This window comes from Neodiprion pinetum, chromosome 6, assembly GCF_021155775.2.
Source record: "Neodiprion pinetum isolate iyNeoPine1 chromosome 6, iyNeoPine1.2, whole genome shotgun sequence".
Classification (NCBI taxonomy): Eukaryota; Metazoa; Arthropoda; class Insecta; order Hymenoptera; family Diprionidae; genus Neodiprion; species Neodiprion pinetum.
This window is the reverse complement of record NC_060237.1, coordinates 5505634-5528641: the sequence shown is the minus strand read 5'-3', so window position 1 is coordinate 5528641 and position 23008 is coordinate 5505634. Positions and strand designations below refer to the sequence as shown.

Here is a 23008-nt window from a genome sequence, read left to right as displayed (position 1 = left end):
TTCCATGATGACTAAATAATCACAAATGTGTTTCTGAATACTGATTCATTCGAAAATTTATTCTATAACTACTGTAATCGGCAATATTGATTTGAATTTTAGTCAGAGAAAACTTGTAATTTTGTCAGGGAAAGTTGCAGCAATTTTTTCGACTATTTTTAGTGGTCACTATGGATGATCTGAAGAGGGTATTTTGCGCAAATGATGATTTAAATGACATAGAGTAAACGTTGATCTCTTCAAATGAAAACTGTTCCTGAAAGAATGGAGTGCTAAAATGTGCATAATATAACTTTCATGAAATTATATGTGCGACTGTACTTTCGATTATTTATTTTACTTATTTATTTTTTATTTACTTGACGGGACAGGCCTGACATACAAAGAAAACAATCTCGAAATAACCATGAAGCTGCAACGGCACGTTATCCGTGTCTGAGTATACACTTGGAAGACACTTTTACAATTGCGATTTTGTAGAAATTATGTTACAATGTCGAAATCCACTAGGGCACCCTCTTAAGCAAAGTTCCAGACACGCCATAATGTCTCAATTTCGTAATTAACAGATTGATATTAACCAGACCAAAAGCCTTTGCCAAGTCAGTATGCATAGAATCTATAATTCTATTTGCGATATTATTAACAAAAGAATCAACATGAACAACCAGATTCGTCAAAGTTGATCAACGGCCTGTGAAACCATGTTGTTCTGAAATAATACATTTCCTCAAATGGGTGTATACTATCAGGCTTGGTTAGTGAAATATTAGCAATACAATCATTATAATCAAAATTTAATACAGTTTCACTCAGATCATCGTCATTATACACACTGCCAAACTTTAATGCGAACAGTTTAGCTATACTTTGTCCATTTTCGGGGATTTCACAATCATGATGCATTATTACCGGAATCGAACCTTTTCCGTTTATCAAACTAACATATTTATACAATTTCTTACAGTCGGCAGTCGATGCTGCTTCGGTTTCACTAACAAGGCTAGATTCATCTCTCTGGGAGAGAATTTTATACAAAGCTCTCAACTTCCTGAATAAGCCATGATAATAATCAGATTTATAAAACTTATAAAATTTACACATTTTCTGTTTCTCCTTTATATTACGAATCACCTCTTTGGAGAACTATTTTGGGAAAGTACTATTCCCAACCATAATCTTAGGAACATGTTTACTAATAACATTAGTGATAATACTGTTGGTGTTCTTAACTAGATCATCAATACTATTTGTTTTAACAGAGAAATTTGGCAAATTTTCTTTCGACAACTCCAATGATATAACATTATAATCAGCCCACTTAGTCATAATACAATTCCCTGAAATATCTGACCTTCCTCATGCTTTCTGGAAACCTTGATTTCAAGGATCAAGTGGAAGTAATCTCAGTCGAATATAGCATGATTTTATACCTGACATTCAGCATTTACGATATTTGTAAATATTATATCTCAAGATATTTCTTGGAACATTTATACTCTCTTAATTATGAATTGATTATGAAATTTATATTTTTGTACTTTGTATTTGCACATAATACTATTTTCGCAAGGCGTAATTAGATATTCAGCATCTTCGGACACGAATCTTTTATTAAAGACAAGTAATATTCTATTGATAATAGGATTTCGATCTTCTATGGTTCATCATTTCATAAATTAATATTCTATGCAATTGTTTAAAATACAATGCACACGGTATCGATAAACAAAAATTTTTGCTATATTATTCTGTACACATTAATATAACTGATCATTTTTCAACTAATTTAGAGATTCACTCGCTATTATTAGTTTCTCCATTGTATCAGTACTCGTTCGTGGGTGCGATATGGTTGTATCCATAATGTATTTAACGATACTATCTTCACACATTTGTAGAACGTCTTGCAGGTGTTCCACTTCGGACATAGCTAATATTTTAAACCAATATTTTTCCAAATACTCGGAAAGTTCTCTCTCATTGTTTTCACTTTTATCGCTGTCTGTTTCTGAATCAGTTGATTGGTTTCCTGCAAAAAAAAAAAATTATAAACAAACAACATAATCAAAGATAATTCTCTAAACCCATGAAAATTATTTTATAACTCACCTGATTTCAGGTAAAACAGGATTGTCACTATGATAAATATGAATTCGGGCCCCACGGGTAATTTGTGCTGTTGGAAACTTAGAATCAATTTCACACAGTCGCGTATACACACGGCTGATATTTCATCCAAAGGTAATAAATTGTGAGACATTACATAAGGCTGTAGTATCCTGAGTAGTATATCGAGGACACCAACAAAATGATTACTGTATTGCTCTTCACCCAAAATGAGGTAATTGTCTTCTAATAAATTGTCCAGAATGGTGAGCCAGTTTTCAATAACTCTGAGCTCTGATCTCGTGTGATTTCCATCTTGCTTGGGTATCAATTGCTTGAATGATTCTATCAGAGCTGGAAGTAGTTCGTCGACACCGATAAGAGTTTCTAATAAGTCTTCATCTGACAAGTCCGTGGTTGAAATTGCTTGTATCAGATCTATAGCAGCTATCAGTAAATCATCTGTAAAATATAGCACAGGTGATATTACAATTATGAAGGAATTGATTGACTGTAGAAAGCCATTGGCCATTAAATTTACCATTGGTTGAACTGTTCAGGATAAAAACTAAAGATGATCCAAGTACTTCGTAATTCTTCAAGTGTTCTAACCATGGTGAAATCACATCCCTCCTTTCCTGTAGTTGAATATCCCATACAGCAACTCGCAACAGTCTTAAGAGTTGAATTAGCGTTTCCGGATCATCAGTTGATAATAAATTAAAAAGCAAAGAAACTAATTCCTGTCTTTCTGCTACAGTTTGTATCACGTTCGACTGGCAACACATATTTCCAAGAATCCCCATAAGAATTTCCTGTAAATAGAAAAAAAGTAAATCATTGTCATCAGGTGATATATAAAAAGAATAGCTAGCACTAGATGATATTAAAATATAAACAAACCGTCAATCTGGGCTCACTGCTAACATTGAATGATACTTCAATAATTTTTAAGAAATCACATTTTTCTAGAAATATCGTCACATCTTTTTCCGCGGCCATGTCCCATAAGAGGCAAAGCTCGGATTCCAATGTATCTGACCATCCTGTTTCGCATACCTGGAGAAACAATTACAGTAGCAGTCGAGAGAATACTTACAATTTGACTTGTTTGTTAGGAATTGACTTTGATAAATTATAAGGTAAGAGATGTTGGATTGAGTAAAGTTTTTACATTTGAAAGTGATATCAAGACATTTATTGTCCATTTGGCACTATACATGGTGTCACCAATTGTATCTCCTCTCAGTGTTTCCATCTCAGATTCACTTATATCACTTGCATCCATCACAACTGCCCTTCGACACACTGGACAATCCTCTTCACTATAACTACTACTACTACAAATACCATCATCTACATCATCCATAGCGCTCTTGTCTGTAAATTAATCAATGGTAAGGAAATAGCTTATGCAGAAAGTCAAATCAAAATAAGATACACAGACTCACTAGTGGTTGTCAACTTCTCAATTCATCAGATTATATTTCGTGCGAAAAGTAAGGCTATAAAATACTGAATTTTATTATATTCTAACCTATTATAAAGGGGTTGCAGACACGTTTTGTAGTTTTCGTTGTTTTATTTAGTTATCAATTGGAAAATAAATTACTTTACAATTGGTATTAGTCTTTAATAGAATCTGCAGTTTGTCACTCTACTAATAGTTCCATGTTATAAATGAGCCGTCACTGCAAAGCGGATTATAAAAGAGGATTATGACTGATTCGCAGTAATCCCTATCTAATCCCACTGATCTCTGTAGTCAGTGTCTAGTGCTCTTTGAGTTAAATACATACTGGAATAATAATACTGGAACATGACTGGAACGCTCACTGCACGGCTCGGGTTTCGTGCATAAAAAACAATACAGAATCAAGCATGTGTGGTCGTATATGTACATAGAGTACGCTTTGATACATATGATTTCCTGGGCCCAAAGTTCTTATTACCGCCATAGGTAGCGCTATTAGGGGTTTAAGCTTTCCTGTTACGTCTACTGGCAGCGCTGCGAGCGTGTATGTACGTATAGAGATTTGCATAGCACTGATAAGTGTGTGTGTATAAGTTTGCACGAAGCGAGTACGGCTGGATTTCCGGAGAGAGAGAAGTATCCTTGGAGGTCTCGGAGGTGAAGTGCTGTCTCTCTTGCACCGGTACAGTCTTTCAAAAAACTTGTACACCGGCGTTCATTACCCCTTTTGCACGTGTTTTCTTTTGCAAATCAGTGATATTATTTTTTGCTCACGACTGACCCACGCACGCGGAATAGCTAGTGGAAAGAGACAGTACTTCACCTCCAAGCTATCCCCGCCCCTCGCCGGAATCCCCACTACCCAGTTGCCGCTGCACTATTGTGTTATATTCCAATGGTGTACACCGTGTATACCGCCGCCGTGCGAAACCATACTTATACGTGCGAAACTAGCATTGATGGGATGGCAACTTTGAATTTAATCGAGAAAATCGACTTTTCGTTTAAAATCATGTAAAAATAATCAATTATTCAGAATTGATCTACTCGCTTTAAGTCGATCGGGATCGACTTTTAAGTGATGTTTTTTCGACTTTTTTATCTTCATCTGATGATAAGGTAGCATAGAAATTCTTTCTCTTGGCACCTATACTAAAATACCAATCAAAACGCTGTCTTTCAAAATATTATTCCGTTGTACTGGTTCTACTGTTAGTCAATAGTTGATAACCATGGTGTATGATTTATATCGCCTGTATAAAATATATTAAATCGATAATTCAGTCTATGCGATAATTATTAAAATTTTTCCACAAGTTGACTTTCATCAAAAGGTCGACTTTTAGAGATGATTAATCGATTTCGAATGTTGAAACATTCAAAATCAATCGAAAAGTGTTTGTTTTCTATCCAACAAAATCACTCGTAATTATTTTTTTGTAACATTCTCTTATTTAACCAGTACAAAAGATGTCGTTATAAGTTTAACGATATAAAAAAGTAATGCCATGAATTGGGCAATAATTTTTACATTATAAAGTCATACATCATATAAAAAATAACTTGTATACACAAAGCAGTTGCGAAATGTTGCTCAACTCTTTGAGGTAAATGTTGGAGGGTTTCTTTGAACGTGATTAAAATCGTCTTATCATTAGGTACGAATATTCGCGATTTTAACATAACACACAAATTTTGCGTAAAATTTTTTTCAAACCATAATATGCCAAATAGGCTATATAAGACTAAGGTACCACAGAATGCTAGCCTAAATTTAAAAAAATCTGTATCTCTATCGCTATCTCTTTTCCTCAATAACGAATACTTCAAATAATGTGTATAGGAGCTTATCATCGTACACGATGAATGTTACACAGCAGATTGTAGGAAACAATAATAATGGCGAGTATAAAGTCAATAATAATATTAAGTGTAATTAGTCGGGTAATATTCACATGTATTTCCCTAGCCACTTTGATGAAACATGCGGAGAAGTTCTAAATTTACGAAAATCATAAAATTTCGTGATTTTCCAAGATTCAGTTTTTATGATCCTTGACTGCGTCATGATATACTGTTTAGCAGTAAGCAGCTAGAAATTGAATATTGTGTATGTTTACGGATAATACACACGGTGAAATCTATTATTGAATCAAAGAGATCACATTCTTTTAAATAGAATCAATCGTACAATCATTCGTATCTTTCTTAAACTTTCTTACAATTAGTAATTATATATTATAAACGTAATTTCATTTACGTAAAAAATTTGTGCTTTTGGACCAGGTTCGTTTACCACTACAACCTATTCGCCAAACATAGGAAAATGCGTTCGTTTTAACATCACTGTTGTATACTTCGCACCATAAATAATATACGCAAACCTCCAAGATTTTCGCTCACGGGTAAAACGTATTATTCAAAATGATTAGAAAATCTACAGTGAAATAACTTATTTTTGTAATTTCTTGGTGAAGGTTTAACAGATTTAAAAAATGTTATCATACGACGTCACCGTACATGAATACTCAACCAAAGAAACACCAAACGTGACTTCATGAGAACCATCGTGGTTAAGACAGTATAATGTATCACATTTCAAATCCTAATCGTTTACAATTATACATCAAACGTCCGATAACCGTATCTTCTCTAATCCCAGTGACACATCATTAAGATCATATTCATTGCTAGAAGTTGTAGATTCACTCGAATCATCGAGATCAAAACTAGCATCAAGAATATCTTTTATAGATCTAATATGTAATACTTCGTCCGCTGGTGATGGATCAGAAATTGAAGCTAAGCTGCCACTTTTGCTTGGCGGTATATGTCCATCGGTACTTGAAAAATTGCTGGCTGTGTCCTGTAATTCTGAATCCGTTGTTGAACTACTGTTTGACACGCTGGTTACACCAGAATCTGAACAGAGAAACATTAAAAATGATTAAAAAAATTCTATTCATCGCTATGTTTTAAAAAGATTCAGATGTAATTCTTTGATGACTCATAAATGATATTTACCAGACGTGAACTGAGAAGAAGAGGCAAGGTCTTTGTTGACTCTTGGCATTCTTGCTCTCCTTCTTGGGATCAGATTCTCTGAGAATTGGCAGTTTTCAAATTTATGGATGACTGAAGTGTCTATGTCTGGGAATTGGAAATCTTGATCACTAACTGGCTGTGGAACATATTTTTTGGCAATGAGTTTCTTTTTCTTTCCGTTCGTAAGTTTTTGTTTAGGATAAAAACGTGCACCAGTGTATGCATTATTATCCCTGCAATATTTTATTAACTGATCCCAGTAGGGGTCGACCTGTAAGATACGTTGATTTCCTACTGTAATCAGTAGAGATTTTGCTCTTGTAATAGCTACGTTGAATCTCTGTGAAAAAAGACACGTCATTAAGGCACACTTATTTTAAAAGTTTAAAATTAGGTAAGTGTTAAAGGTTAATTATGAATCGTGATCGGATTCTAAAAAAAAACGAGGGTGTTAATGCAAGTTTTTATTACACATAGCATACCTTGGGATTTGATAGAAAGCCTAGATGTTCCCTTCCGTTGTGTTTAACCATGAGCGATCTCACTGTAGACATAATAATGACGTCCCTTTCTTGGCCTTGAAAGATTTCTACAGTTCCTACAGATATTTCGTCCCAATTTCTTTTTTCTAACTCTTGATGTATTTTATTTCTTTGAAGTTTATATGGCGTAATAATGCCAATATCTTTTTGTTCTAATTTGCGATTTCCAAGTTTAGTGCCAATCAAATTCTCGAGGTACACCATTATTACATTGATCTCTGCCATGTTGTATATGCTGTAAATTTAATTGTTCCTTGGTTAAATACTGTTAGACAATTTGAAAAACACACACATGAGTAGATTCAAAATTCTTGCTTAAGTAATTAATTTCAACTCACCTTGGTGAGTTGGAATTTCTACATTCCTGCCCATTTACAGCATGAAAAATAAGGGGAAAAGATTTGTTTATCAATTTTTTGAAACCCAGTGCTCTATTTATATCTGCACTTATTCCACACTGCTGAAGCTCGTCATCATAGAACAGGATGTTGGGTACGTGCAGTATAAATTTATTGCTTCTGAAGTTTCGCACAAGTTTTGTGATGTATTTTGGGTTATACTTTCCAGACTGATCTTTTTTGTATGGTGAGCATTGCTTCATTAGCCGTTCCAACATTGATTTTGCTTAAAGAGAAAATAAATGTTTTAATATGAAATTGAAAGATGTTGGAACCACTGCGAATCATTATGAATATGCCGTTATTACGAGTAGACTGGATTTAATTAGTTGATTTACCTAATGTTTCTGGTGTTCTCATAGCAATGCTTGGTCCCAGCTGCATTGGATCACCAGCAATAACTAGTTGACCTTGAAGGCGTCCTTTATGGGAAGAATCGGCACTGCTCATGAGACCTAATGGAATTAACGTTTCAGGTTCGGTTGCCTGACCCCCCTCGTCTATGAACACGTAAGCGAAATGGTTTTCCCACAATTTCAACGCGAGTAATCTGCAAATTCAATTAAATAAATACATTTTAAAACGGGCCATAATTACCAAACTCATCAACTATAAATTAACTATAAAACTCTGGAAACATCTATCACTCCAAAATCATAATGAGGGTAAAGTTAGTACCGTTAATGTAATGAAATACTGAACAGAAAAACAAAAATATCAGGCAACTTTAGAATGATCTGAGGATGTTGAATCTAAAAAATATGGGTACGTTTGCCATTGTTACAATTTACCATTTATTGTTATATTAACATTGTGAACTTCATCCTCAGAAACTACAATGAGAGTAAATTAACACATACCTAGCGCATGACATGAGAGTAACCACTACAATACGCCTCAACATGAGGAGTTCCTTTGGCAAAAATATCTTTTCCCCATCGACAAAGTTAGAGCACGGTTGGATTTCTTCGTCCACGTCATCCCTGTTAATTATCCATAATATAAAATACCTTCGTTTGTAGTGACTGGCTTGCTGTAGAGGTAAATTAGTTGCCTACTTGAGAGAAAGGACCTACCAGTTTCGTGACGACCCATACATGCGATAAACGTCTTGTTCAGGAATGTTTTTCAATAACCTTTTTAAAATTTCATCTGCAGCTGCATTCGATGGTGTGCAAATCAGAATATGATTCGAAGGGTTGAGTTTCCATATCTGTTCAATTTGATATCAAATATAGGTATATTAAGTAATGATTGCCTTTTTTTGTCGTACATTAAACCTCAAATAGCTAAAGTAGCTGAATTTTGTTTCCTTGTGTAATGTTACATTAAAAATACAAATTTTAATCTCATGACTCATAATGGAAACAAATAATATCAGAAGCTTGTTCGTTTCAAAATATTACTTTCAATTTGTTCTTAAACGAAATATTTACTTGAGAAATAGCTTCAACAAGGGTTGCTGTTTTTCCAGTTCCAGGAGGGCCGAATAAAATGTAAGGGGCTGGATGAGCCGTTCTAGCGATAATGTTACGAATCGCTTGTTTCTGTTCGACATTAGTGGCAATATTTTTATCAAACCAAGTAAGTTCTCTGAAAATTTTAAATATGAGCACAAATACTGAATTATACAAAGCTCAGTCTTAAATCTGAAGTATTATATTCTGTTAAATACTGATCAACCCTTTGATGAATTTTTATTTTCCTATTACTGTCCATAGAAACTTACTTGGATAAGTTGTTATAGCAGGTTCTGATTTCTGGGAACAAAGCAGGCACTAGCTGATTTATTTCAACTAATTCAATGGCATAGTGACTACACTGTAAAGTTCTCCTTGGTAACAAGAATTTGATATCATACAGGTTTTCTTCATTAAATTTCTTGGAAAATCTATAATGCAATTAGACAATCAGTTTCAATATCTCTTAAATAATTATATCGGATAATGGAGTATATAACTCAGCATGCTGATCAATTGCTCACAGGTGGAAATAGAGGCCTTACTTACTTGGCCGGCGCTACGATTTTCACGTATTTCTCACCGATGAAAGATATAGACGAAATCCAACAATTACTGTCGTCTGTTTTACGCAATAGAACTTCGTCATATAACTGCAATGACGGTCGGTCTTCGCCTAGTCCTGGCACGTAAATTTGAAAGTCTTCTCCACTGAGGCATTTTTTTATTTTTTGATCTTTCAAATCATACATTTTCATTTCAAGCTCTCTATTATATTCTTCCATGTACAACAGCAGTTTCAGGTGATTGATGTAAGAATAGGATTGAATATCCCTCTCGCTGATCACTTTTTTTATCATTTCCAAATAAACTTCCTGTTTATCATTAATTTCAGTAAAGTGTTTCATCCCGTTCTCAAAAACTTTTCGCAAATCCTTCGGTATCCTATAAGGTTTGAGCTTCAATTCTGGAGCCATACCAACTACCGTCAGGCCGCTGAAATAATATATTTGATAATATTAATTTCATAATTTTCACCCTGTTGTACGAAATACAAAATAAATTCAGAGAAAGAGTTATGGTTCTACATACGATTTTTTTGGTCCTCGTGGTGACATTCTTATTTCTTACGAATTCTTGCTGTTGCAAAATTAATCAGAATTGATCCGTCGTTTTGGTCCTAGCCTTTGGTGGATAAAAATTTTTAATTGTCACAGTCGGTCAGCAATATTCCTCCAAGCTTCAAATAATGTGGCTTGGGCTTACCTGACATTAATAAAATAGTATTACTAAGAAAGTTATAAGAAAGAGCTTGAGGAAAAAAATGTTTACAGGTTAAATTTAACATAAATTAATTATTTAATTATAATATAAATATGTCTATGCTGAAAAGATTTAGATTCAATGTTTATCTATAAAATGTTAATTTTATTCGCAGTTAATTAAATACCTTTATGAAAAGGAGTTACACGAACTTGACAACATACGACGCTTGAATTGAAATCTTATTTGTAACAGTTGAAACTGTCAATTGGCTATCTCTTTTGAGATGAAGAGGAAGGCCTAAGGATGGATTTTATTGGCCAAATATGACATGACAATCGAGTCGATGCAAATAAATGAATAAAAATTCATGTAGCAAAATGACGGTAAAAACGGAGGATTCCCAACCTGATGCAACCTTATGCAGGCGAACACCTCAATTTTCTAGTCAGACTGCAACTGTCGGAAATTCATGGAAAATTATAGGAATTGTCCCGACTAGTACTTCGTGTGGACACATAGAACAAACTTAATTCGGAAATAGGGTCATTCAAAATAACTTGAAAATTTTCGAATGTTTCCTTCCAAGTACTTCCAACTAAACACACTTTAACGTTGTGAAAAAAATTCTAATTTCTCATCACCTGGCAAATTTCGCTTACGTAGCTACCTTTTTTATCCTCCTTCATATATATATATATATATGGCCCGGTACGCGCCGAATGTGAATTACCTATTTTCTTGGCATTTCTATTGGCAAAAAACTAGATAGAAAGATACTGTGGCAGCATTTTTGCAAGGTCCCTAGATTAGACAGGTCAAGACACGCGTGGGCAAAAAAATTAGTGAGAATGCGTCAAAAGTTTCGTATGACAATGGATGCTTTCCATTGAGAGCACAATATCACACGGTGTAAACATTTCTGGTCTATTCGTTTGCCCGGATTGGCCGATTACAATAGAAATTTGTACACCGTGTCACGCTGTGCTCTAAATGGAAAGCACCCGGTGTAGTTCTGATTCCTGACCTGTCACAACGATTAACCTCAAAATATATACGTGCTTCTATTTATTTGGTGAACGTTAGGACACTAAGGGCGCAACTCGTTAATGCTTAACCTCAAAAAATTGGTTGATGCGGTAATGTAAGTTTGATATTTTTTGGGCGAACGCGCATAGAAAGTTTTGCCCACGTTGTAGTGAGAAAAACTGGAACGCGCGTGTCTTGACCTGGATAATCTAGGGCACCTTGCATTTTTGCTGCTCGTGAAAATGCAAACTTCGCAGGCCTCGTGGGGACATCTATGTCTCAGTCAGTAGCAGAACAGTATTTTCTCGTCGGCCATCGTCTACGGAATCATAGAAGATTAAAACTTGTTGTTTTCGATAATAAATCAATAGTTATTATCAAACTAGACAGCATTATAAATATCTATAGAAAAATTACATATCTCAATCTCCATGATATGGAAATAACGGTAAACTGATAACCAACACTTGCCATTGAAGATCTGTTTGTGTCATAACCTGCTTTTTTGAGGTTAAAACTTAGGTTAGAATTCGTTCAAAATTTACGAAGTCGCCGTGTCTTAAGGCTGTGAAAAATGAACATGATGTTATCTCGTAACGGGTGCGTCGCTTCACTGCTACCAAGAATATTTTCAAGAACATTCGCTGCAACAAATGCCGACGAAGTGTCTAACAAAGATGATCTCGATATTGAAACACTGAACGAGCAATTCGACTTACCCGAAGGCACCCAAGGTTTGACCGAGGAAGAAATTGAGCAAAAGAGAAACAAGTCCAGGCTTAATGCTCCTCACAGAAACATTTTGTTTGACAAATGTCCGCAATATGATCCAATACAGTCTTTTCATACCTCAGTTAAATATAAGCAAAGAATAGTTGGAAGGTACGGTATAGAGGCTAGCAACGTACCTATTGGAATTGCCTGGCCGACGAAGGAAGAAGTTGCAGATAGGAAGGAATATGAATCAGTCTTATACCCAGAAACAATTTATGAAATGTGGGATAAGATCGCCAAGAAGAATGTTGAGTTGGCAGAAAGTATCAGAGCCAGGTAATGCATTCAGATTATGAATACAATCGATAAGGAAAATTTTGTGTCTGAAAACCACATGTTGTTATCAGGGTTACCATTTTTTATTTTCTTAATATAGGGATGAAGCTGTAGCTCAAAATGTAATGAAACTAGATAAATGGACTGCAGACTTAAATGCCAAGATAGCTAAGAAAGAAGCGGAGATAGCGGCAGCCAGGGAGAGAAAAGAACGTCTGATAGAAGAAGTCAGACGTCATTTTGGCTACAAAATCCATCCCAATGATGAGAGATTCAAGGAGATGCTTGCTCAGAAAGACAAAGAGGATAGAAAACAGAAGAAGTTGGCTAAAAAACAAGCCAAAGAACAGCAGTTGATGGCCAAGCTTGCTAAAAAAAATAAAGAGGAGAAAACAAAAGGAGATAAAAGACAAGATAATGAAGTTAATGAAGATGCTGAGTGATTCCCGAAGTGTTGTACAGAAATAAATGAAAGGCAATACGTAGACTGACAAGAAATGCGGTAACAGGAGCTTGTATTTAATAAATTTGATGCATCTGTGAAATTGTAAATGTTATATTTTCTTTGCTAATACAAAAACATTACACACAGTTTTTTGTAGGGACTAGGAGAAACCATCATAGTAATATTTAATAATAATTATGTTTCAAGACACATCCAGGCACTGTACGTCGCATTGGTTTGGCTACGAATGAGAGTGGACATAAGCTGATTAACATACTTTACAAATCAGCCACGGTACTGAATATTTAAATAAATAATAGACTGGTGTATGCGCCAGAGGTGAAGTAAAGTGAATTGAGGGTACTTAGACGATCAGCTCTTGTTGTTTAAAATGCACGTCGTGTTTTGATTGTCCGCTATGTCTGTGCAGGCAGTTAAGTCCTTGAGTCCAGAATTTAGGATTACCGAGAGACCCCCTTGTTTCAAGGATAAACCAGTATCAAAATTATCCACCATTTGAACATCATGGATCCATGATTCCTCCAGAAGAATTACACGGATTTTTCCCTTCTCTGTATGTCAGGCTGATTGCAGCTGCGACGGGGATGTCAATTCATAAAACTGGAAGCTCAGTTCTTCACCAAAAAGATTCTCTGGCATAATGGTTTCCGATTCCACCATATTCAGCCCTAGAGTCGTCGGATTTAGGTCCGTTACCAGATAACCCTCACCAATTAGTCCACACTCTTCTGCCACCACTTCTTTGGATACTGGGTTTAGAAAGTCTGAGGAAAGGCAATATTTGAGATATAAAGAGGAAGGAATTTGTGCTTATTTTCTACAGGCCCATATTCTTGGAATAACTTTTGCCTAACTCTACTTGGTATGTTTAAGAGATTTTTTATTCCATTTACCAGTTTCTTTGAGGTGATAGTGTTGCTCCGATTGACTATTCTGCTGATTTTGTTGGATAGTATTGTGGTCGCCGTTATTCGGTATAACCATAGGCACAAGGTATTGCACCTCAACTTCTCTTTTTATCCCGCTAAGTATTTGCTCAGCGCAATGCTCCAGAGTGACAGTATTAATTATTTCGTTATTCTCTTCGGGTTGCTGAATGCTTGCTGTTGCAGCCGCGATTTCGTCCATTGTAACAACCTGATTGATCAGCTGAGACCTGCAATCGTATTTTAAACATATACAAGAAATAAAAATTCTCGCTTAAATGATAAAAAAAAAATGTCGAAATCTTCCGGCCATTTTCTTTAGTTTATTTTTTACACGAAATTACGTTCAACACTTACCGTAAATTATTGCTGTTTTTTCGATAACTATTGTCTTGCCCGTTTTTCGCTACAAATTTCCGCGTCAAAGTACTGCCTCCTATCGGCGTAATTTGTCGAGGTCTTGTCTCTCCTCGATTAGCTATTGCCCAGAGGTGGCCGGCTCCGTGAGGTGCTTTCGACCCCTTACGAAAATGAGGATTTATCGATAAATTGTGCCGTACAGAGTTCTTCCAGCGATCATCGTTGCTTTTGTAGTAAGGGAAATGTTCTCTGGAACAAGTAAAAAAAAAATAAAAAAAGATCAAGTAATTAGAAACGAAAATCAACACATGTAATACACAAAATCTGTCGCACAAAATTATAATATTTCGAATAGGAATCGTATTGCAATGGAGAAAGAACAAGACATCGGATCCAGGATAAATCAGCTACCGAGTTCATCGAACCTTTCAAGGATTCTTTCACAAGTTCCTTTCTTCGGGATTTTTTAGGGGCGTCAAACCACGCAGCAAGGTCTCTGGAGGCGACAGGCACACGCTAGCACCCCCTTCGGTCGCCGGTCCCTGGTCCCCACTTTAATCGTTTGGAAAATCACCCTTGTACCGCGCGTAGCCGATTCTGAATGTAATTTCCTTTACCTGCCCTACACCTGCTTGCTCTCGTACCGGGACGTCACGGTCGGTTACGCGTTCGGCAATTACTAATATGGATATGTGCTGTGGGCCGTCTTCTTGTCGCGTGTCGATGCACGTGCGTTTCACGCGGGCGAATCTTATACATGACGCCAATGGTCACGTTTTTCTTTCAACCTTTGTGATGTGCGATGATCAAAATAACGTTTTGAAAGAATTCCTCGACTCGATTGATTCTTGGTATACATATGGATGTATTATACGTATGTATATTTTTTGTTCTTTAGTTGCACATACGCACTACCTCACTGATGTTGTTCAGGCATGTGTAACTATGTATATGTGTATAGATGTCACAGGCTCATCTACCGTTGGTTTGTAGTTTATCCTGTCGTGTATACTCATTGCGGCAATATATTTGAAAACGGTAATCAATTATCGAGGGCAGGTGATCCAAGCCATCTGTCGCATACAAGATAGAGAAATAATCGTTCGAAAGGCTGATAAACTCGATTTTTAAACGTTATCAGCTACCCCGAGCACCTCCTGTCATGTACCTACAACTTTCTGGCTTTCGTTATATTGCCAATCGAGATGACAATCTATCCCGTAACCTCGAGCCTTGTTACTTCTGCAGCATCCGCGATCGCCTGTTAACTTAAACAAATTCCGTAATCCGAGATCTTGACGATTTTCCATAAAAAGTAATCGAAACGGTTCATCGGTGTCCGTTTATTGGGTTCCCAATATTACGCCTTGTGTCAAGATTAAACATGTATGTACATTGGCGTCATTTGAAAAAGCTATATTTATTTATTCGTGCTTATATCATGTTTCGCAAATCTTTGACATAGTCAGTATGAAATTAAATTCCTAATCGAAATCTGGAATTAAGAAGCCAAAATTTTTAACAGGGTGGCTTCTTCAATTCCATCCACTGGCAAACGAAGCCGAGATCTTGCGTAGTGTAATTTGAGATTGTTACTTAAAAATTTGAATTCATCGTTGATCCTACACACTCCTCTTTATATGTGTGCGTTTAAAAATCCAACTCTGCAACGCCGTGTAAGGCATCGCGCAGGAAAATGCGCAAATCATAACTTTCGAAAGCTCAAGACGGATCGAACAAATCCAAGCTCGAGGAAGGGGATGAGAAGGGGACCAGGGTGGGATTTACTTGTACCAGGTGGTACCAAGCCTTCGGGTTAAAGGGGTGCACATTGGTGGTAGTAGGACGTACCGGTACCAAGTAGTACCATCCTCGACTAACCGAGCTGATTCTTGCCCCTTGATCGCGTAACTGCACCGTGCCAGCGAACGAATCGTTTTTTTGTAGCAGATAGCTAGCTATGCGACATTTAGTGTAAAATAGAAACGACACGCGCAGTGATAAAATAAAAAATAAAAAATTCACGCGGTAATGCTTTGAGTGTAAAGCGGAGAAAATATTATCGCGTTATAATATAACACATGGCGTATTATACAATATATAATTCGTCCAAGTCTTTGCATCTTCCAAATATATTAATTAAACAGCATGGTTGCGAAATGAAAATTACAGTACTGATCTTGTTATTTCCTCTCACGCCAGTTTTTTTTTTTCAAAGATGTCTCGTAATCTGTGATTTACAACAGCATTAAAGCGTGATTATAGATTTTTAAGATATGATAATATGTATCATCATTTGGAGGATATTACCAGTTTTTCGTTCTCGTTTTATCCGATACAATGCTGCGCACATTACATAGTAGCGCTCGAATCGAGTATCAACATAAAACACAAATTAGTAGATACTGGTAGTAGTAACAACAACAACAACAACAACAACAACAACAACAACAATATATGGTACACTTACGAAATCCATTGATAGATCGCAGAGACGGTTAGTTCTCCCCGTTCTTGTAATGCGTGCTCTATCAGCTCGGTGTAAGTAAAAGGCGGTTTCTTTGGACCACCATAACGACCAGCTCCCAAATTTCGAGCCTCATTTACCGCGTTGTAATTGTTGGGCAACGATGAGTTTGTTTCATTTTGTATATGTCCGTGCAAATTTCCGGGCCCGGAGGAAAGCCCGGCGTGAGTGTAGGGTCTCCTGATCTCGTGCACGAAGCCAGACACCGACCCTGACGACGAGGACGACGATCCGATGCTCATCTTGTTCGTCATAAATCTATTGCTGACGTTCGACACACCTGCACGCGATTTTGCAAAGAGTATAGAATTTTTCACGTCAGTTTTTGATCGGAATTACTGCAACGTTAATGTTTATTGTCGTTTGATACATTTCGTTCGTGGCTGATCGGTACATGTGCGTATTAAATATCTCTTAACGGTGATTATCAAAGCAGCGATATATGTTATGCACTTGTTCGCGCGCGAATTAATTCTCAAATGAATAGACTGTAATAAGCTTTGAAGTCCTTCAGTGTTAATGCAAAATGCTTCGTCGTTTCCCTCGATCTTTTCTGATAAAGCGCTGGATCACACCGTGGTCTCGATTAACTATATGTCGCTGCGGTGTGTGTATCATTTAACTTTTGCAATATCTTAACAAACGAATTCAATGAAAAATATTTTCTTCGATGTGTTTCACTCATGAGAAGCCAAACATTCCGCACTTTGAGTGACCGTCGATGGAGGACAAAGATTGTAAGCGAACGATTGTTTACAATAACGTATACAAATGTTAAGAAAAAAATAAAAATAAAATAAATGAAAACAGAAAATAGGTCGAGATATCACTTTGTTGAAAAATTACCATTTTGATTGTCTCGCGAGCCAAGAACCGAAAATTTTTCTTCCGGTGCCTCGATCAGTGAGTCGAGTTTAAAATCCAGCAACCAGGATAAATTTCCATTTTCCTGATCCTCTGCAGGCTGCGTGTTCTGGGGTATGAATACTTCGGGTGTCTGATTAACGTTGTTCGCATTTGATACGTTCGCCGTATTCCAGTAATTAGGCATCGTCCCGTAATTATCCTGCAGTGATTGGATGTCGGAGAGAACGGTCGAATTTATAACGTTTGAATGGTGGCTGGACAAACTTGTCAAGTTTGTGCTCATACTCGACTCATCCCAGTTACCGTCGACCACCAAAACCTCGAGCCTCGCCATCGAACCGGAGCTAGAAATGTCTTCGGATGACATTGGTGAGATCCCTGCATTCGGCACGTATGTTACGGACGGGGATACCGATTTTTCGCTTGAAATTGTCGACGAAGAACCGCCGTATACACCGTGGACGCCGTTCGAAGACAACTCGGTTAAATGATAACGTTTGTTATCGCTTTGGCAGCTGTCGTCGCAAAAATGATCCATGCCCAAATCGTCGAATACCTTTCTTTTCGCCCTCACACCCGATGATTCGGTTGTCTCTCGATTGGGCATCGCGCCGCTCGTTCCCGACGACGGCCCAATCATCATAAGGATTTTCCAACGTTTTCTTATTAACCTTGATCAATTATCCGTACAACCGAATTATAATTAGCTTATACTTTAAGGAATATTTATAGTTACGTATATATATATCTGTATATCGGACGCGGAGCACTGTATCAAGTTTTAACTTCAACTAGTGACAATAATTGTTACGAGGATGCCATTTCGTTTCTTCAATTATACCCGGATCTTATTTGTATCGATTTTTTTTTCCTGCTCACCGTTCATTAACGGTACTCGACAAAGATTTTACAGTCTACTAATTGAAAACACGTAAGCGTTTCTTCTTTTCTCGGCACCATCGACGCGCTTTAATATCATCCGCATGCACCCTGGACTTCTTACTCGACTGTCGATTGTTTCGTATTTCTTCTCTTGCGCGGCGCGTACTTGCGGATCATGCGCAAGGTGCGTAGACGAACCGAGCGCGCCTACGTCACATCGTCTGCAACTCGTTGTGCATTACGCACGCTGTAGCAGAAATCTGCATCATCAACAGTCTGCCCTTCAATCGGTAAGAAAGTACCACAGGCGGGCATTTATTCCTCGAAATTGAAATTTAATAGAAATCTTTATTTTGATTGAGGTATAATTATTCTACATTAGTCGCCGCCGTTAATTTGACGGTGTCACATATATTCGAGTCAATTTTAATGGGGCATTGCATTGCACGCAGAAGTCGTTCTCAAAAGGCACCACAGGCTCAATTGCCATCTGAAGTTCACGTCTCAATGATTGGAAAAATATGTATAATATATTTCTGACGTTTTTCCTTATGCCCACCTAAATGATTAGTTCGGTACGCTTCTCTCATGCGCGATAACAACTTGACCTTTGACTGCCTAATGAGCGGCCCTGGTGTGTGATAAAAAAAAAAGAAAAAAAGAAGCTACATGCTCATGTTCGAAAACTATTGGAAGCAGATATTTGCCGCGGAGCAAAAAATTTTTTCTAATAATTTTTTTCGTTTTGAAAGCTCGTTTGTAAACGTTGCGAGGGGTCGTCTGACCAACCTTCGGCTCGATCGCGAAGTAGGTAAAGCAAACAGGCATAGAGGACAGGACAGGACTAGTTAGGATAAGACGGTAAACGAAACGAACGTCACAGTCACGTCGCGCGAAGGATGACATTAAAAATTTATACCCTCGGTATTGTCAAACTAAAATAACACGAGTGCATCATTTTGAATTGCGTAACACTGTTGATGGATCAATCGAGTAAATAAAAGGAGAGAATTATGGATGTGGACAACGAATTCGATCAAAATTTGCTACAACAGTTCAGCTGTTTGGGTACGACGGACAAAGATGACCTGGTGAAACAGCTTCAAAGGTTATTGGCTGGTAGCCACCTCAACGAGGCAACGGCAGCGTTTTTCTTGGATATGAATAATTGGTAAAAATCTTCCTCAGAACCTCTACCGTCGTATGGAAAAATATATGAGAGGAGTAATCGTAGAAACTTGGCGAAACCACTACGCTAGAGAAACCTAACCTCATTATTTCGATGGCCGTATTTTGTAATGCTCCATTAATCTTTAACTTATCACTTATAAGATAAAGATTCCTCCCATCTTATACAGCTTGTAAACATTGTTTTAGTTATGGTGTAAAATTACTTTTTTAACCGTATTTCATTCTGCAACAGGAATCTTCAGGCAGCAATATGTAGTTACTTTGATTTTGAATCCCCATTCAAACTACCTTCAATGGGTTTGATATGTGATTCTACCATTGGCGAGGGTGAATCGGTTCCCCCTAATACAAAGTTTCGCAAATCTTGGCAAGTGCAAAATACAGGAACTGAAGCTTGGCCTGAAGGAGTTTATCTACAGCATACAGGCGGAGTAAAAATGGGAGATTCCAGCCCTGTAGCTGTTCCTTGCGTAGCACCAAAGACCATTCTCGAGCTGAGCGTGGAATTAGTGAGTCCGGCAGAACCTGGGGTTTACCAAAGTAAATGGAGAATGGCAACGTCAACGGGCTCTTACTTTGGTGGTAGGATTCAACGTTGAATGAAAAATTTGATATCTTGTCAACAGCATAAGAACATTTCACATTATTTTGGGACAAATGATCTCTTTTGGTGAATTTCCTTGAACGTTTGTTTCAGACGTAATCTGGGTCATAATAACTGTGTGTGAAGGAGGCACATTGGCAGTCACTCAACAGTTACACCAATTAAGTACTTCGCAGGCCAATGACGTCCAAATGTGCTAGCCTTTGTTCTCTTGTCTGCAATGCCTGAATTGTTGATAAGAAACGAAAATGTCCAGAAATATTGTCTGTTGAATTTGCTACTATGGCTATCGAATTTTTATTATGGTTTACCACACATTCGTTGTCAAGTTTTGACCTTATTTAAACTGCGATCAGTTAGTCTCCAAACTTGTAATTCCATCTCAAGGTATCAATTTTATTTTGACACAGGGGATTGTCGCATGCTAATTTTCACAGGCGTGATCAACCTGTGTTGCTAAATTCCTGTCTATGTAAGCGCTAATCAAACTCACACTCTTGATTCCTGTTTAATGAAACCTGTAATTTTTAAAACTTGAGATTCTTTATACTTACAGTATGTTTGCATGTGCTTCGGTTTTTTAAAGGTATATCTCTTCTTCACGATAATTCAAAGTAATTGTATAATATAATTATGAAATGAGATTTGTATACTTGAGTGATTTTCACTAAGTCTTAATACATATTAAGAAATGAGTTTATTAAATATATAATTTTTATTAGGAAATAAAGTATACATGAAAAAATATATTACAGCACGTGATTCTATGGGTACTTCGGTAATACTTTTTGAACAATTTGAAAAGGAATAATGACGGAAATAAAATATTGACGATCAACTAGCAGCCCAATTACTGTATTAAACAATACACATTATTTCATACAAGATATGTCATTGATACATTATACAATAGAAAGAACGTATAGAAAAATACTGATTCTCCTCTGAATAACATTAACGATTTTAGCTCCATTAGGTATTCATTTGGTTATTACCGAACTTTTTAGACCCTAGGAACGAAATTAGTATACCAGTTCTTTTACAAAGCCATATCCATGGCTATTTTTGGGTGAGGATCGTACCCGATTAGTTCAAAATCCTCCGCCTTGAACGCATCAATATCATCAACCTTTCGGATAATATTCAGCTTGGGAAACGGTCTTGGTGTCCGTTGAATCTGACGTTCTAGGGCATTAATATGATTCAGGTAAACGTGGCAGTCACCAATTGTATGTACAAACTCACCAGGCTGTAAAAGTGAAGATTACATGAAAATTTTGCATTATCACCATAATACAATTGTAACGCAAAGAAATCAAACCTCGACAGACCTTCAATCCTGTGACATGGGCCAACATATAAGTGAGTAGAGAATAACTGGCAATGTTAAAGGGAATACCCAGACCCATATCCCCGCTCCGCTGGTACAATAAACACGATAATTCGCCATTAGACACGTACAACTGAACCAGACAATGGCAAGGTGGTAAAGCCATTATTGGGATATCCACTGGATTCCAGGCACACATTATGATTCGCCTGTCATCTGGTGAATGTTTCAATTTTTCCACAACATCTTTCAGTTGATCAATTCCTAAAACAGTTGAAATATTATTTTCAATTAAAGAATTGACAAACTACTTGAATGTTTCAATAGATAAATTTGAATTTCTAAATTTCTGATCAATTCTGCCGACAGTTTGGAAAAATAATTTAGCTGAAGTAGACTTTTGAAGATGATGCGGTTTTCTAAACCACAGCCTTTAACCTAGTGAAGTCCACCATCATTAATTTTCCTACAAATTATATAAAATTATAGATTACGAGTTCTACCGTAAGAAAAATATATAATGTCACGAGTTCATACCTTTTCCTGTATAATCTGTATGCATATCTTTGTATTCAGCACCAAAATGTCTCCACTGAAAGCCGTAGACTGGCCCAAGATCGCCTTCTTCTCTATCAGTAAAACCGCAGCTGTCTAAGAATGATCGAGAACTGTTGGCGTTCCAAATTTTTACACCTCTACTCGAGAGATCTCTGGCGTCCGTTGATCCTCTAATGAACCATAGAAGTTCTTCGACAACGCCACGCCAGAAGACACATTTTGTAGTCAAGAGTGGAAAAACACCTGCAATACATCAATTAGGAATCATCTTTGTGCAATAATAATACAGTAATATTTGTGATGCGCAGCTCTTACCATCTCTGAGACTAAACCGCATTTGGGGTCCGAAAATAGACAAAGTTCCAACCCCAGTACGATCACCCCTTTTCGTGTCACTTCGGAGAATTCGTCGCACCAAATCAAGGTATTCATATTCTTCGTGCCTTTCTGAAGTTTCAGTTGGTGAGCAAGATTTTGAGGTTTCTTCTGCAGCAACATGTTTTTCAACACTGCCGTTGATTTCGCGTGTCGGCAAACGAAAAGGGTTACCGTTTGGCCTCGATATTTCAGAGGTTTTATACATAGTTTCACCGTTCGTTCATGCGAATTTCCAGAGATTGATTAGTATCAATTACGGATTATACATTCTACTACCAACCGTATTGTCGAATAACTCTACTGTGGCCATTTGGCGTAATTTGGTGTAATTTGGCGCCAATAAATAGCAAAATACACCTCAGGAACTCTGAAACGAACGGAAGTCGTGGAAAACCCCAGTCATTGTTACTATTTTGCGCATGAAATTATTCAAGTACAGTTTAACAAAGTGTAACTAAAGTCCGGATAATTAGTAAGATCAATTTTAAAGAAAAGTTCAATAGTATCAATGTACTATAATACTATTCCGTATTGCTTGGAATGTGCACG

The 23008-nt window shown here is 36.9% G+C and overlaps 7 protein-coding genes across 21 annotated transcripts in view; 3 read left to right on the top strand and 4 right to left on the bottom strand.

Moving 5' to 3' along the window:
- Positions 1–23008, top strand: part of LOC124221019 (uncharacterized) — a 33896-nt gene that overhangs the window by 2931 nt on the left and 7957 nt on the right. The gene's annotated exons all lie outside the window — the stretch shown is intronic.
- LOC124221024 (protein saal1) lies at positions 782–4389 on the bottom strand. Of its 8 annotated transcripts, none has more exons than XM_046630646.2 (7): positions 3909–4389; positions 3284–3489; positions 3013–3168; positions 2651–2924; positions 2267–2571; positions 2113–2179; positions 782–2032 (listed from the first exon to the last, which is right to left on the bottom strand). In XM_046630646.2, exons 1-7 carry the CDS (start codon positions 3928–3930, stop codon positions 1785–1787), a joined length of 1278 nt encoding a protein of 425 aa, XP_046486602.1. In that variant the 5' UTR covers positions 3931–4389; the 3' UTR covers positions 782–1784. The 8 variants fall into 8 exon arrangements, with proteins under 8 accessions (XP_046486602.1, XP_046486601.1, XP_046486599.1 ...); XM_046630645.2 differs by adding an exon at positions 3561–3800 and having other exon boundaries at positions 2113–2571; positions 3909–4385; XM_046630643.2 differs by having other exon boundaries at positions 2113–2571; positions 3909–4387.
- On the bottom strand, positions 5022–11305 carry LOC124221016 (putative helicase MOV-10). 8 transcript variants are annotated; one of them, XM_046630600.2, is made up of 13 exons: positions 10936–11305; positions 10479–10750; positions 10121–10294; positions 9578–10024; positions 9298–9459; positions 9005–9161; positions 8645–8781; positions 8429–8551; positions 7907–8118; positions 7509–7794; positions 7111–7405; positions 6608–6968; positions 5022–6505 (listed from the first exon to the last, which is right to left on the bottom strand). In XM_046630600.2, exons 3-13 carry the CDS (start codon positions 10144–10146, stop codon positions 6210–6212), a joined length of 2502 nt encoding a protein of 833 aa, XP_046486556.1. In that variant the 5' UTR covers positions 10147–10294; positions 10479–10750; positions 10936–11305; the 3' UTR covers positions 5022–6209. The 8 variants fall into 8 exon arrangements, with proteins under 8 accessions (XP_046486556.1, XP_046486560.1, XP_046486559.1 ...); XM_046630604.2 differs by having other exon boundaries at positions 10700–10750; XM_046630603.2 differs by lacking the exon at positions 10479–10750.
- On the top strand, positions 11483–12922 carry CRIF (growth arrest and DNA damage-inducible proteins-interacting protein CRIF). The gene is made up of 2 exons (XM_046630662.2): positions 11483–12370; positions 12471–12922. The coding sequence occupies exons 1-2, from the start codon at positions 11895–11897 to the stop codon at positions 12811–12813; spliced, it is 819 nt and encodes a 272-aa protein (XP_046486618.1). The 5' UTR covers positions 11483–11894; the 3' UTR covers positions 12814–12922.
- On the bottom strand, positions 12953–18494 carry LOC124221020 (uncharacterized). The gene is made up of 5 exons (XM_046630631.2): positions 17496–18494; positions 16593–16929; positions 14120–14371; positions 13730–13992; positions 12953–13600 (listed from the first exon to the last, which is right to left on the bottom strand). Exons 1-5 carry the CDS (start codon positions 18157–18159, stop codon positions 13395–13397), a joined length of 1722 nt encoding a protein of 573 aa, XP_046486587.1. The 5' UTR covers positions 18160–18494; the 3' UTR covers positions 12953–13394.
- On the top strand, positions 18998–20940 carry LOC124221035 (protein ILRUN). The gene is made up of 3 exons (XM_046630664.2): positions 18998–19569; positions 19822–20171; positions 20287–20940. The coding sequence occupies exons 1-3, from the start codon at positions 19412–19414 to the stop codon at positions 20391–20393; spliced, it is 615 nt and encodes a 204-aa protein (XP_046486620.1). The 5' UTR covers positions 18998–19411; the 3' UTR covers positions 20394–20940.
- Positions 20890–22940, bottom strand: Ts (Thymidylate synthase). Its single transcript, XM_046630658.2, has 4 exons — positions 22397–22940; positions 22061–22324; positions 21525–21787; positions 20890–21442 (listed from the first exon to the last, which is right to left on the bottom strand). Exons 1-4 carry the CDS (start codon positions 22662–22664, stop codon positions 21233–21235), a joined length of 1005 nt encoding a protein of 334 aa, XP_046486614.1. The 5' UTR covers positions 22665–22940; the 3' UTR covers positions 20890–21232.

What these genes read in the sequence shown, in the direction of transcription:
- LOC124221035 (XM_046630664.2), top strand. Translation starts at nt 19,412, where the DNA reads ATGGATGTGGACAACGAATTCGATCAAAATTTGCTACAACAGTTCAGC. An exon ending in TTCTTGGATATGAATAATTG is followed by an intron (nt 19,570 to 19,821) that starts GTAAAAATCTTC and finishes ATTCTGCAACAG; the next exon opens with GAATCTTCAGGCAGCAATAT. An exon ending in AACGGGCTCTTACTTTGGTG is followed by an intron (nt 20,172 to 20,286) that starts GTAGGATTCAAC and finishes CGTTTGTTTCAG; the next exon opens with ACGTAATCTGGGTCATAATA.
- LOC124221024 (XM_046630643.2), bottom strand. Translation starts at nt 3,930, where the DNA reads ATGTTCCAGTATTATTATTCCA. An exon ending in TCTTGATATCACTTTCAAAT is followed by an intron (nt 3,169 to 3,283) that starts GTAAAAACTTTA and finishes TTGTTTCTCCAG; the next exon opens with GTATGCGAAACAGGATGGTC. An exon ending in CCTGTTTTACCTGAAATCAG is followed by an intron (nt 2,033 to 2,112) that starts GTGAGTTATAAA and finishes TTTTTTTTGCAG; the next exon opens with GAAACCAATCAACTGATTCA.
- LOC124221016 (XM_046630600.2), bottom strand. Translation starts at nt 10,146, where the DNA reads ATGTCACCACGAGGACCAAAAAAATC. An exon ending in ACTCTCATGTCATGCGCTAG is followed by an intron (nt 8,119 to 8,428) that starts GTATGTGTTAAT and finishes TTGAATTTGCAG; the next exon opens with ATTACTCGCGTTGAAATTGT. An exon ending in TTCTTCTCAGTTCACGTCTG is followed by an intron (nt 6,506 to 6,607) that starts GTAAATATCATT and finishes TTCTCTGTTCAG; the next exon opens with ATTCTGGTGTAACCAGCGTG.
- CRIF (XM_046630662.2), top strand. Translation starts at nt 11,895, where the DNA reads ATGAACATGATGTTATCTCGTAACGGGTGCGTCGCTTCACTGCTACCA. An exon ending in GCAGAAAGTATCAGAGCCAG is followed by an intron (nt 12,371 to 12,470) that starts GTAATGCATTCA and finishes TTCTTAATATAG; the next exon opens with GGATGAAGCTGTAGCTCAAA.
- LOC124221020 (XM_046630631.2), bottom strand. Translation starts at nt 18,159, where the DNA reads ATGATGATTGGGCCGTCGTCGGGAACGAGCGGCGCGATGCCCAATCGA. An exon ending in GCGATCTATCAATGGATTTC is followed by an intron (nt 14,372 to 16,592) that starts GTAAGTGTACCA and finishes TACTTGTTCCAG; the next exon opens with AGAACATTTCCCTTACTACA. An exon ending in CTATCACCTCAAAGAAACTG is followed by an intron (nt 13,601 to 13,729) that starts GTAAATGGAATA and finishes GCCTTTCCTCAG; the next exon opens with ACTTTCTAAACCCAGTATCC.
- Ts (XM_046630658.2), bottom strand. Translation starts at nt 22,664, where the DNA reads ATGTATAAAACCTCTGAAATATCGAGGCCAAACGGTAACCCTTTTCGT. An exon ending in TACAGATTATACAGGAAAAG is followed by an intron (nt 21,788 to 22,060) that starts GTATGAACTCGT and finishes CAACTGTTTTAG; the next exon opens with GAATTGATCAACTGAAAGAT. An exon ending in CCCATGTCACAGGATTGAAG is followed by an intron (nt 21,443 to 21,524) that starts GTCTGTCGAGGT and finishes TCACTTTTACAG; the next exon opens with CCTGGTGAGTTTGTACATAC.